Source organism: Psammomys obesus, unplaced genomic scaffold (assembly GCF_907164565.1).
Source record: "Psammomys obesus unplaced genomic scaffold, mPsaObe1.curated_primary_1811, whole genome shotgun sequence".
Lineage (NCBI taxonomy): Eukaryota > Metazoa > Chordata > Mammalia > Rodentia > Muridae > Psammomys > Psammomys obesus.
Genome location: NW_026596064.1, coordinates 20,376,090 through 20,389,998, shown reverse-complemented (window position 1 = coordinate 20,389,998; position 13,909 = coordinate 20,376,090). Strand labels below are relative to the sequence as shown.

General features: G+C 40.7%; 1 protein-coding gene across 2 annotated transcripts in view; it reads right to left on the bottom strand.

The window, feature by feature from the left end:
- The window catches only part of Lsamp (limbic system associated membrane protein), a 666,829-nt gene that overhangs the window by 36,568 nt on the left and 616,352 nt on the right, over nt 1–13,909 (bottom strand). For both annotated transcript variants that reach the window (XM_055625123.1, XM_055625124.1), the window contains exons 4-6: nt 12,946–13,080; nt 1,033–1,153; nt 432–580 (exon numbers count right to left, since the gene is read on the bottom strand). In XM_055625123.1, coding sequence (XP_055481098.1) covers nt 432–580; nt 1,033–1,153; nt 12,946–13,080 — 405 coding nt within the window. The remainder of the gene's footprint in view (nt 1–431; nt 581–1,032; nt 1,154–12,945; nt 13,081–13,909) is intronic.

Genomic DNA, 13,909 nt, shown 5'->3' with positions numbered 1-13,909 from the left:
TCAGAACTGTCTATTTCCCAGTCCTTAAATTACCCCAGCTTCTTAAAGAGACCCCCACAATACCACAAAACAAATATGCATCCTTTGACTATTTTTGAAGAATAACCAACCAGGAAAAAAATGATACTATGCAGCACTGATTAAAAAAAAACAAAATAAAACACACACACACACACACACACACACACACACACACACACCCAAAAAACAACTGGTCAGTTTTCCAATGTAAGAGAGTTAAAACAGAGAATACTTCTATTTGTAAATCTTGCTGTTTGTGAAGACTGGAAGCCTCCACTCTGGTGTCAGTGGGGATGTCTTTATTTTTGTATAGGTTTACCTTTAACGGATGGGGGATGGGGGTAGTTCTCAAGTCAATATGTGGGAACCCTCTGACTTCCATGGGGTCAGGCTCTTTTCGGCATACTTACTGAAAAGGACTAGGCTGGCATTGGTGACCCCGAGCTTGTTGGCAGCCACGCAGGTATAGTTGCCGTAGTGTTCCTCAGTGACATTGGTCACCGTCAGGGAGGACTGGCCCTCGGTGCTCTTAATCTCAAGGCCATTTGCACTGTTTATCCTGAGAGTAAGAAATAGAAGAGTTAAGGGGATTCAGACGAAGGGCATGGCTTGGTGGTTTCTTTTTCGTCTTTACACTGGAGAGGAAACAGAGTGTTTTCTTTCCTCACGGACTCATTATAATCACGTAACCTCTAGTATCAGAACTGACTGGTGACCATCCACAGAGAAGACACTGCAATGGCTGCGTTCCATTAAAAGTTTCAACTACATTCAAGAAAAATATATATAGGTGGAACTTAGCTTTTGAACCATGTTTCTTACTATTTAAATTTATCCGAGTGCTTTTTGGTTCAGCTTAAGGGCTATAATCCCCAAGTGATGTAAAAAAGAAGATGTTGAAAAGGAGTAAGTTCATTACAGATGAGTGAGGTCTTGCTGTTAGGCCCTGGGAGATTTTGAGATTATGATTGGAACTTGGGATATATAAGGTTTAGTGGGTTTGGCACGTACCTGGTGTCATCCCGGTACCACTCAAAGTCAGGTGCAGGCACCGCGGAGGCCTCACATTTGAGGGAAGCTTGTCGCCCTGTGGTGGCTTCATTGCTCTTGGACTCCGTGATAGTGGGTGGATCTGTAGCAAGGGCAGACAGAGGGGTTTATTATGTGAGAGCAAAGGATGCTCTGGGCACAAAGGGCTGCTGTAGGAGAATCTGTAGGAAAAATGAGCCGGGGAAGGTTCTAAAATTGTTACCCAGGGGTACAGTTACCAAAGGCAGCTGGTTGGAGAGAGACAGGAAAAGCGATTATGTGAAAGCATCAGTGACATGCCTCATGACCGGGTAAATGAGACTGGTCACCAGCAAGCTAAAGTAAAGTGAAAAATGATGGTAGAATGTAGAGTTGGCTTACATAAAGAAATACTGGACGGCATTTTATGTGGACGAAACCCAGTGGCTCCTTTCCTCTCCTTCTCAATCATTCTGATTGAAGGTTATGTTATCTACAATTTTTTTTTTTCAGAAAGTCATGAAAACAAAGGATATGGCATTTTTAGGATTTATTTATTTTTTTAGTTACATGTATATGCGCACGTCTCTCTGTGGGTGTGTATACATGAGTTGAGTGCTGAAGCCCATGGAGCTCACAGAAGGTACTGGACATTCTGGAGCTGGAGTTAAGGTAGTCATCTGACATGAATGTTTGGAAACTCAAGGCTTCTCCAAGAGCAGTGCTTGTACTTAGTCTCTGGGCGAATATATAATTTGACCACTTTCGTTTCCTTATTGCTATTATTTCTACTGTTAGCAACGGCTTTGAGGAGCCTGATGAATATAAAAGGGTTAAGCTGCTCCCAATCTGAAACTTTGCTGTATGTGGTCAAAGGACTCCGGAAGCTAAAAGCAAGAAAACTTCAATGAGGTCATTGTTTTGATCTTTGCTCTCATGTGAGCCCGTCTGTTACTAGGACACAATCTAATTTTGGTTTTTATGTATGAGTTGCATTATGATGTGTCTCACAGTGGACGGAAGACCTGCTTGTCGTTAGCCCTTCACTGTCACTGACCATTGAATACTGATTTGTATTTATTTACTTTTTTACCTTTGTCTAGGTCTATGAAAATTGTAATTGACTTGAGACGAAGTAAAAAAAAAATCTGATAGTCTAATTTGCCAAGATTCCTTGTGAACAGTCCTATTAAGGTGAAGTAAGACAGGATGGGAGCCATGATCTTTTGGGTACAATGATAGTGTTTTTTATCTGTGTAAATTTTGAGAGTAAGATTTTCCAGGTCAGGGGGCTTGACTCAGTCAGTAAAACTCTTCCCTTGTAACCAAAAGATCCCAAGTATACTGCCCATAATCTTATGAGCTTGTAATCCTAGGTCTGGGGAGGTGGAGATAGGAGGATGCCCTAGGGATTGCTGGTCAGGAAACCTAGCCTAACTGAAGAGTTCTAGGCAATTAAAGAATCTGAAGAAAAAGTGGGGAACAGCCTAGAACTCATTGGCACAGGAGACAACTTCCTGAACAGAACACCAACAGCACAGGCTCTAAGAGCAACAATCAATAAATGGGACCTCATGAAACTGAAAAGCTTCTGTAAAGCAAAGGACACTATCATCAAAACAAAACGCCTGCCTACAGATTGGGAAAGAATCTTCACTAACCCTTTATCTGACAGAGGACTAATATCGAGTATATACAAAGAACTAAAGAAGCTGAAAAGCAGCAAACCAAGTAATCCAATTAAAAAATGGGGAACAGAGCTAAACAAAGAATTCTCGACAGAGGAATATCGAATGGCAGAGAAACACTTAAAGAAATGCTCATCTTCATTAGCCATCAGGGAAATGCAAATCAGAACGACCCTGAGATATCACCTTACACCCATCAGAATGGCCAAAATGAAAAACTCAAGGGACAACACATGCTGGAGAGGTTGTGGAGAAAGGGGAACCCTCCTCCACTGCTGGTGGGAATGTAAACTGGTACAACCACTCTGGAAATCTATCTGGCACTTTCTAAGACAATTAGGAATAGTGCTTCCTCAAGACCCAGCTATACCACTGCTAGGTAAAGTTTGCTCAAGTACACAAAAGGGATATTTGCTCAACCATGTTTATAGCAGCTTTATTTGTAATAGCCAGAACCTGGAAACAACCCAGATGTCCATCAATGGAGGAATGAGTACAGAAATTGTGGTATTTTTACACAATGGAATACTACTCAGCAATCAAAAAGGAGGAAATCATGAAATTTGCAGGCAAATGGTGGGATCTAGAAAAGATCATCCTGAGTGAAATATCCCAGAAGGAGAAAGACAAACACGGTATATACTCACTTATATAGACCTATAAGAAGATATGATAAACATAATGAAATCTATACACCTAAAAAAGATAATCAAGAGAGCAGACATGGGGTAAGATTATCAATCCTCGTGTTGAAAGACAGATGGGATGCACATTGAACATATGACAGGAGTCTACTGAGCGCATTTGAAAGACTCTAACTAGCAGTGTTTTCAAAGCAAAGACTCATGACCAAACCTTTGGGAGAGTACAGGGAATCATAAGAAAGAAGGGGAGTTAGTCTGATGAGGAAAGGATAGGAGCTCCACAAGGACCAAATATATCTGGGCACAGGGTCTTTTCTGAGACTGACATGCAACCAAGGACCATGTATGAATATAACCTAGAACCCCTGCTCAGATGTAGCCTGTGGTAGCTCAGTAACCAATTGGTTTCCCATAGTGAGGGGAACAAGGACTATTTCTAACAGGAACTCAAAGACTGGCTCTTTGGCCTCCCCACCCCCCAAGGGAGGAGCAGTCCTGTTAGGCCACAGAGGAGAGCTTTGCAGCCAGTCCTGAAGATACCTGATAAAACAGGATCAGATGAATGGGGAGGAGGTCCCCCCATCAGTGGACTTGGCAAGGGGCATGGTGGAGATGAGGGTGGGAGGGAGGGACTGGGAGGGAATGAGGGATCGGGACACGGCTGGGATACAGAGTTAATAAAATGTAACTGATAAGAAAAAAAATAAAATTAAAAAAAATCTGATGGGATTCCTGAAGATGACATATGAAGTTGTCCTCAGGTCCTCATGTACATATGCACCTACATAAACACACACACCCACACACACCCACACACACCCACACACACACACACACACACACACACACACACCCACACACACACACACACACACACACACACACACACCCTACACCCTACAGCTATGAGAGAGACACATAAAAGGGGAACTTTTCATTCCACAAGTTATTTTTCAGGAAATAGTACCTTTCCATATGAGTGCCGGTGAAAAATAAGCCTAAGCACCAATCAAGCTGCTCAGATTTTGTGAAGGAAAAGTTAATTAACGAAATAAACTCTACTATACACACGTCATTTCAATACCTGGACTATGCTGTTTCAGATTTTTTTTTTCTCCTTACAGTTTTGGAAATTATTTTTAAAGTTTTCTGTCTACAGAAACTTTGGTCCTGAGTTAGAATCTTGTGCAACAACGTCAGGCCAGCCTGATGTTTCCTCCCATCTCCCATCTCATTAGTATGGATTTTTTTTTTTTTTTTTTTTTTTGCCACTTTCAGAGAGAAAAGAATAAGAAGACATTTGGATAATGCAGTCAAACCATATGCAAATAATAGACTATGGCTTTGTTATTGTTGGTATTGTTTTACATTGGACTTAGCTACTCATTTTCTTAGGAGCAATAAATGAGAAGATGATATATTGCAAAGCTAAAGAGAGGAAAAATAACCACAAACACTGAACTGAAAGTAGAGGTCTTGGGACGTAGTTTTGGTGTGGTTGAACGAACTCTCATTACACTCTATCTCCTGGACCCTGTCTTAACCCTAACTTATTTAGGAAGTGAACTGCACATAGTAGGGCTTGTATTTTTATATATATATATATATATATATTTGCAATCCTTTCAGCCCATTGTTTAAAACTGGGCTGTTAATATTATCATAACGCATGTCTTTTCACACTTTTAACCATTCTTGCCTTAAAATTGTTAGTGCTCTAGATAATTCATCTGTCTACTCTATGGTTAGGGTCAGGTGTGGGAAATCTGAAATCTCTGTTTTGAGCTTAGTCTTAGCTAGACCTGTGCTTTGTAGAACCATCTGCATGAGTTTAAGCCCTTTCTTCCTTTATCTTTTCAAAGGAGACGGCTTAAAATGATCAGCAAAGTTCCATTGAAAAGTCTTTCTATGATTGGCTCTGTAGGTCATTAAAGCCCATCCGTTCAAAGGATAATGCATGAATTGGGTATATTTGTGCTGATGGTAGAACTATTGGTAGGAGGGATGGAGCATAAAATAGAGGAGATTATACGTTTAGATTTAATTTTGATATTCTTGAGCTCAAATTGAGGCTTGGCCCCTCATTGTTCTCCCTTATTAGAGAGTTTAGTGCTCTGCCCAGAGTCACACTGCTTCAATTTCCTCATCAATAAAGTGCTGGAGCTAGCAGCAGGGAGGCCCATTTGGAAGCTGACAAAGGGATTTAGAAATATTCTGCACCAGGTTTATGATAAAAAGATTGGAAGGAGAAACAGATTTGAAATATATAGAGCCTCAGAAATGATCACCTGGTAATTGATTAGCTCTAAAGGGGAAGGGAAGAAGGAGCAAAAGGATAACACTCAGGCTTTTTCGGTTTGGGCATCCAGAGATGCCGTCACCAAAAGCGGTAGAAGAGGGCCCAGGGACTTGAATTTGACGGAATGTATGAGGACCCGACTTTAGAGCACCAGCACCCATTACAAAGTTAAGTGTCTTAGCGCATGTCTGCAATGCCAGGATAGGGTAGGGACAGAGAGATTACTGGCCAAAAAACATGGCCGGTTGGTGGACTCCACATTCAGTGAGAAACCCTGTCTTAACAGCAAGAACGGTAAAGCAATAAGGTCCAGAAGAACAGAGGAAGACACCCGAAGTAGATCTCTGTCCTTCACACATATGCACACGGTTGTGAACCTATATACACACATGTACACATGTGGATACATGCACACACACGAACACACGAACATGTATGCATCAATCACACATACACCCACAAAGTAAATGAATGAATAAGGTAGAGATGCCCAACAGTGTAGCAACCCAGTACACGTAGTTCTGCATCCTCACTTACTCTCCCCATTTTCATGTTCTTCAGACACCTATGCCATCACAGTATGTAGCACAATGGCCCTGTGTATAAGGGTAGGAAAGACAATTTTTCTTCTGGTTCTATAGTTTACTTAATTATTTAATATGAAAACGGAATTTTTTTTTTTTTTTTTTGAGACAGGATTCCACTGACACCCTTGGCTGTCCTGGGACTCTGTAGACCAGGCCAGCCTCAATCCAATGGCCTCTGCCTCCTGAGTGCTGAGATTGAAGGTATGTGCCACCCCTGCCTGATGGGAAATGAATATTAAGACATGCTTGTTTCTGCAGCTACATGCATATAATTGACAAATCCTTAGTGAAGACTGATATTTCATTACTCTGCCATTTATCCAGTCAAGGAAAACAAACAAACAAACAAACAAACAAACAAAAACAACACCTACACCCTTTCATGCCATCACCATGTTTCTCCAATCTCTAACATATTAACATGCTATTGTTGTGGTGCACTTTTTCAAATACTCTGCCATAGTATCAGGAACATAGGTCCCAGATGCATTATTTCACAGAACATGCCTTGCTCTGCTAAAGTCCATGGAGTTATTTAATGTTCTTATTACTTGGGGGATATATATGTGTGTGTATGTGTGAGTGTGTGTTTCTGACTAAAAACATTGGGAACACACTGGGCCTGTATGTCTCATATTTTCTCTCTGTCCTGTCTGGCTTTTGTCTGTCTTTGTCTTGGAGATAGTGTCTCACTCTGTTTGTCCTTGGACTCAGGACCCTTCTGTTTTAAAAGATTAGCTCTTTGTCCTTTTAGAATTTAGCTTTTGGCCAGGCAGCTGGGGTCTTCTGATTCTGAAAGATGGATCTAGAATGTCTCCTTCCTGCTCTCATACAGGCAGACATGACAGTCCAGGGTGCCTGGGGTGTGTATGGCTAGTTGAATATGCTAAGGTACTAACTACTTGGTACTGTTTCTATTTTGACCTTTACAGGTGGAGCATTTAGCCTTTAAAATTTATTCTTATTTCTGAATTTGTTTAGCGTGTGAGCAGGTAGGGAACAAACTGCTTATTAACCCATTAAAGGTCTCAGCATGGGAAGAAGCTGGCTAGAAACTCGGGTTAAGTGCATTGAATTAAGAAACAGATGACTCTGGTCAATCATTAAGTCTAACCATATTCTTCCTTCTTTGAAAACCAGCGAGTTCCTTTTATCAAATTAAGTTTAAAGCTACTGACATGTAGTACAAAAGCTTGTTATTCCTCTTATTTCTCAAATGATATCCTAGTTCAGGTCTTCTTCCATGGCTTATGGAAATGGACATTTCAAAGTTCATTTGGAATGAATTCTGTGTAGGTGAGGCTTAGGAAGATTATTATGAATTATATTGTAGCATGCCTGGTAGAGTTAAAATAATAGGTTTCCCTGTTGAAAATATGGCTACAATAAAAGTGTGGTTCTTACAAATTCTGCAAAGAGAGATTCTTTGCATGATGTTGGAAGAACATACAATTGTCAAATGATCCCTCCAGTTTTTATTACTTCAAAATTTGAGGTCCTGAAAGCATTAATCAGGGCTTCCCTATTCTTATATCACTGGTGACGAAATTCTTTCCATCAGAATGATGATGATAAAGATAACAGTAGCTAATGCAAAAACCCTCATTCATTTAATCTTTTTAATATTAGGAGAGATTGCTCTTTGATCACCTCCCCCTAAGGGGGAAGCAGCCTTACCAGGCCACAGAAGATGACAATGCAGGCACTCCTGATGTGATCTGATAGACTAAGATCAGAACGAAGGAGAAGAAGACCTCCCCTATCAGTAGACTTGGGGAGGGGCATGCATGAAGAAGGGGGAGGGAGAGTTGGATTGGGAGGGGAGGAGGGGGGCTAATGGGGGGATACAAAATGAATAAAGTGTAATTAATAGTAAAAAAATTATTGGGAGAGATCACACAAGACCATAAAATTTGAAAAACGGGTATAATTTACAAGCACTATAGACACTTGTTAGCACTGTTTGAGATGTTAGACATCCTTATTCATCCAAGAAATAGCCCTAAAGTTAGGCTTTAGTAGTGTTATTTGGAGAACAAGAAGAGAAACTTGCAGGTTAGTAAATGTTCAAATTCAAATGACCACTGTTTGCTGAAGTATGGATTTAGATCCGGATTGATCATGTTATGAATCTGTTTTATCTCCTCCTTTGTTTGTTTGACTAAGTCCTTTCACTTTTTTCTTTTAGATTTATTTATGTTATGTGTATGAACAGCTTATTCATATGTATATCTGTGCACCACTCACACGCCTGGTGCCCTTTGAGATCAGTGAGGTCAGAAGAGAGCATTGGACCCATTAGAACTGGAGTTATGGATGGTTATAATAGTCCATGAGGATGTGAATACTGGGAACCAAACCTAGGTTCTCTGGGAGAATAGTAAGTGCTCTTAAGCACAGAGCCATCTCTCCAGTCCCAGGAATAGACTTTTAATAAGAAAAAATAATATTATTTAAGGGAGCTTGAAAACTGAATATAGCAGTTTTCTATTTGTAGAACACTGAAAAAATGGCACAGTGGATAGTGACATAGTAGGTATGTTTCTACATTAGGAGCCAGAAGATGCAGGCCTGACTTTCTCCTGGGCCTCTTCTGTTATGATAGACACCTCTGTCTTCTTAGCCTCCTGCCTGTGAGTGCAGATGATGATACCTACCTATCTTGTGCACAGCTGTAAGGCAAACGTCATATGAACTCTTATGTAGAGATGATTTTCAACATCTGAAGTGATTACATTAATTGCTTTTACCACTATTATCCCCCTTTGCTTGGGTGGAAAAAAAATTATAGAATTTGACTGGGAGTCTTAAGGCTTCCATTCACAAGTTCTTTGACTTTGTGTTAGAGATTGCTTCATATGAGACAGAGGGGTTGGAGGGAACATGAAGCTAGAGAGTTGGTGGGTAGGGAGGTGTTGGAAGATCTGGGAGGATCTGGGAGAGGAGAATAATCATGATTAACGATATTCTATGAAATTCTCAAAAAATAAGCGAAAATAGTATTTGGAAAATGTAAGACCAGCAAGGAGACTGGATAGGCGTCACCACAAATAACTAGCTATTTCTGGAAAGTTTGCTCAGAGGTTTTTCAGATCCAGAGGATCCGATACCTTCTTTTGGATCTCCAATCTCATGTGCCTATTATTCAGTAAGGTCTGCTTTCTCTAAATCAACACATGTGTAAGCTGTGGGAAATGTCCATGTCGCACACCCCCCACCATTCATATAGAGTGAGCCAGTTAGTTCTAGATGCAGCGTTGAGCGAAAGGGAGATAAGGAATGGAAGACTGTAAAGGGTGACAATGTGAGTCCCTGGGGGTTGGGGTGAGCTATGGGTAGTCATCGTATGCCAGTTGGGGAGGGGGAAGAATGAGACCTAGGAGCAGCCTTTAGGAATTTCTACACAGGACTAGGAAAAAAGCCATTGTAGGAAGAGTCCGAGTAAAACCAACAGCCTGCATCGATTGAAAGTTTCCTATATGATAGGTACTATCCTAGAGACACATTAATGCACAATGGAAGGTGCAACTGAGAGGGTAGAGAAAGGATAATGTATTTCATATGTCAGCTTCAGATTGACATCTGAAAGAAATCTGTGGCTACATAAGACACAAAAAAATCAAAAGTCTTGTCCATTCCATAAATTTCCCCAAATTTATTCAATGGCAAAGATTTTTGAGGCAATGATCCAATTTTCTATGTTCCAGGACTCTGGCCACTTAGGAAATAGAGTTTGCATGTAGAGTGGCTATTTGCAATGATACAGGCCTACCACCGAGGCAGGTTATCTAAGAGAAATACAGAGGAGAGGCGACAGGATCCGCTGTGAGAGCAACGGGGGAAGCGATTATGCCTCCCTTCCTCACCGTGGTAGCCCCTATGTGTCCTGCAACAAACATCTGTTGGCAAATGAGTAAATGAATCAGTGAGTAGCTGTGGGAAGTTGTAAGCGCTAAGATTGCTTTTTGTAGCGGCATCCAGGGTATGTTCATTATGATCATCTCTCTCATCAGTAGTTTTCTTAGCCATCCTGTTTGCCTGACCTAATCCTGAAGCCTGTTTTGAAATGGTAGAGATCTCAGCATAAATTAAAAAAGGAAGGTTCAGATGAGGTGACAAAAGGGATCCTGGATATTTTTCTCTAGGTGAGAGCAGGCTTCTATAATTCAATCCTGGAGAGCTCATCCGTTGACATTATTTTTGGGTACCCTGACTTATCCAAACAGGATTTCTGGTGTGAGGACTGATGTTGTACAAATGTACTTAATGAAGTTTGGATTAAGAAGGTGATTCCAGAGGAATGTGAAATTAGAATGTGTTTTTCTGATTTGTAACCAGCATCATTTATTTACAGAGTTTGGAAAACTATTAAGAGGGACTTTTGAGTTTTCTGCCTATACCTTCAGTTAACATTTACTGAACGTTTTTATAGGGCTGGGCCGATTCTTGTTCCTTTTGGTTAGAGCACATTGGCTGTTTAATTGAACTGTTCTAAGATACTTTTTGGGAATCTTTAGGCTCCGTCCATATTCAGTGATTCGTCACTAGCAAAAGCTCATATTTTCATAAAAGTTTCCTTGAAAATTATCAGTATTTTTTTTTCTCAATCTAAATTACACTTTGGGGACAGTGAAGAGGGAGCAATGTCAGACTAATTGCTTCAATAATAACAGGACCCAGGCGGCCAGCTTTGATCTTGAAAACCATCTACAATCCAGACCACTTTGATGTTTCATACAATGGAAGCATAAATATTTTCTATTTACTACATGATTGGACTTTCAGAAACCTAATTAAGTTGAAGGTCAATTAAGAGAAAATGAAATCTTGACTCCAAAAGTCAGAGAAGAGGTGGCAGATGATAGCATGGCTATGTGTGCATAAAAGAAGTTAACTAACCTAATTATAAACTTATATAAACACCCAGAGAAATTGCCTTTCATGTGAAAAAAAGGACCTAAAGCATTTTATAACGTTGAGATCATTAATGCATCTTTGAAACACACCCAGTACTGCAAAAGAATGGTAATACTGACGTTTCAAAACTCTATTACTAAAAACTTGGAGACAGCCAGGGATAAAAGCTCTTCACAGCTCACCAAATGCAGCCCCTTGCTCTTCAAAACGAGGCTGTAAATGTGTACTTGAGTTCTGTGTCTATTGGTTTCCCTTAGGTACACTGTCGAGTCTTCACTGCCCATTTCAGAAAGCTGAAGTGCTGGCTGGAGCTGGATACTCAAACCGTAATTCTGAGGAACTCCAGGACATTCCAGCACAGGCTAAGCCACTTTAAGCCAGATTCCCGAACACCCTAAAGTCCAGCTCCAAATTTCTAAAGCAAGAATATTTCTACTTATCTCATTGGATTATGGTGACATTAGGTAGTATCCTTAAATTCCTAGTAGGAAGCTGTGTGGAGCATCACAGATACTTGAATTCCTTCTCTTCCTCTTTATCTTTGGGAATTTTGAGTTTTAGTGTCAAGTAGACATGAGGCTGAACCCATTTCCTAACACTTGCTTTCTGTATTGCCTTGGATAGGTGATTTTTCTGAACTCAGGTTTCAGTTTCTAAAGCTTTGATTATATTATGTTTTCAGGGTTGTTAGAAGAATGGAGAACATTTTATACTGACTCTGACACATACGTGACAGCGACAAAGACATAAGAAAATGTGTAACTCATCATGACCTAAAATACACTTTCAAATGTGCATGTGTGTCTGTCTGTTTTGTGTGCATAGATGGGTATATTTGTATGAATGTGATGATAAACATGCACTCAAGCAGAGGAAGAGAGGATGGAGAAAGAGAGAGAAAGACAGAGAGAGAGGCAGAGAGAGAGAGAGAGAGAGAGACCAGAACATCTTTTTGTCCTGTCATTAGCCAAAATTATGTGGTGTAGGAACTTGAATTTGAATGCTGTAGAAAGTCACTCCTAATTGAGTAAGAAAAACAAATTTTCTATTCCTTTGCTGGGTGACACACATCTTATAGATCCCTTCTTGCTCCCTCCTCCCACTTTGAACTACATCTAAGGAGCCTTTCATCTGACAAGTTCAAAGTATACCGCTTACCTCTGCATCTTAGTGAGATCTTCATTTCTAATGCCCAGGCTTTGGGAGAAAGAGATAACTGAAATTAACTTATCAGGCATCCTGCTAGCCATCAGGGACACACAGTATCTGGCCAAACTGGGTGGAATTTGTTCCTCAGGCCAATTAGTTAAATAGCAAAGGATGAAATATAATCTTGGGGCTATTCTCCTCTGACAAACACGGCACTAAGATAAAAAATTCCAGCTAAAGTAGATACGGATTGTTGCTTTCCCCAAAGTAATATGACCTTGGTGTCCACAGAATCTAAGACAGTGGCTACCAGAAACTCAAGTGGTATCTCATCATGTTTTTGTTTGTTTGTTTGTTTGTTTTGTTTTGTTTTGTTTTTAATTCCACAGTCGGAGTAAAAGACAGAGGCTATTGTGAAATGTATTACTGGTTATATTTAGAATCAGAAGGGTTGATTTATCAAATTCAAAGGCCAACTCTTGCCCTTGGAAGTGTCCAGTGTATAAATGTGCATCCCTGACCAGAAGAGCATCTGCTTGAAATGTTATGAGCTTTCACTAATGGAATCTGTAGAGCTCACTGCAAGTGGAGGTATGCCCTGAGCTCGTGACACCTGCTGCTCTGGTACTCACAGTTCACAGTGACCTTGACTTGTTTGACATCCGCCGAGGAGACCTCGTTGGCAGCCTTGCACTCATATTTCCCTGACTGCTCCCTGGTGATGCCCAGGATCTCCAGATATTCTTCTTCTCCTTCAAATTCTCTTCCTGCAAAACAGACAATTGCATGATTTTTGAAATAAATCTAAAATGTGCAGCAGATTGCTTACTTTTATAAAAAAAAAAAAAAAAACAAAAAACCCCACAATAAATCAACATGGCTCCTCATTAGTTTGACAGCATGCTTTGTCTGAGGTCAGTTTCTACAGATGCCAAGACACCATTTCTTCTGAACGTGATTAAGTGGGAAGTGTTCTGAGGAAAATAGTGGGCACACACGGGAAATGGGAGCTGGAGGAGGAAGAAGGCAAACAATGTTATGATGCCAGGTTAAATCTCCAGAAACAATGCTTACTCGGTCCTTTGGGGACTCAGGGACCCACACAATGCTTTTAACATTGTCCTGATAACAAGAAGACAAGGGGCCAGGGTGCTCAAACATTCATATCTGTCAGACATTAGTCAAGTGTTTGGAACAAGGTAGGGGTAGGAGTCAGCATGAAGCACCAGGGATATGCATGATGCCCTGTCATCATCTTGACACTACTAGTTACCCTTCTGCACCAACGCAGCTATTAGGAAGAGAGCGGCTCGCTTGTGAGAAATGTTGTTCTTCTGATTATATGGATCTTACTGTCCACAAAAATCATGTGCTGGAATTGGAAAGCTGGCTCAGAAGTCAAGAGAGCTTGCTGGGCTTCCCTAGGCCTCAGGTTCAGTTACCAGCATCCCAGGTAGCTCACAGCCACCTGTGACTCCAGGTCCAAGGAACCTGAGGCCTTAGTCTGGCTTTTACAGGCCCTTATAAGTGTGTGGCTCATACATTCACACACACACACACACACACACACACACACACACACACACACACACACAC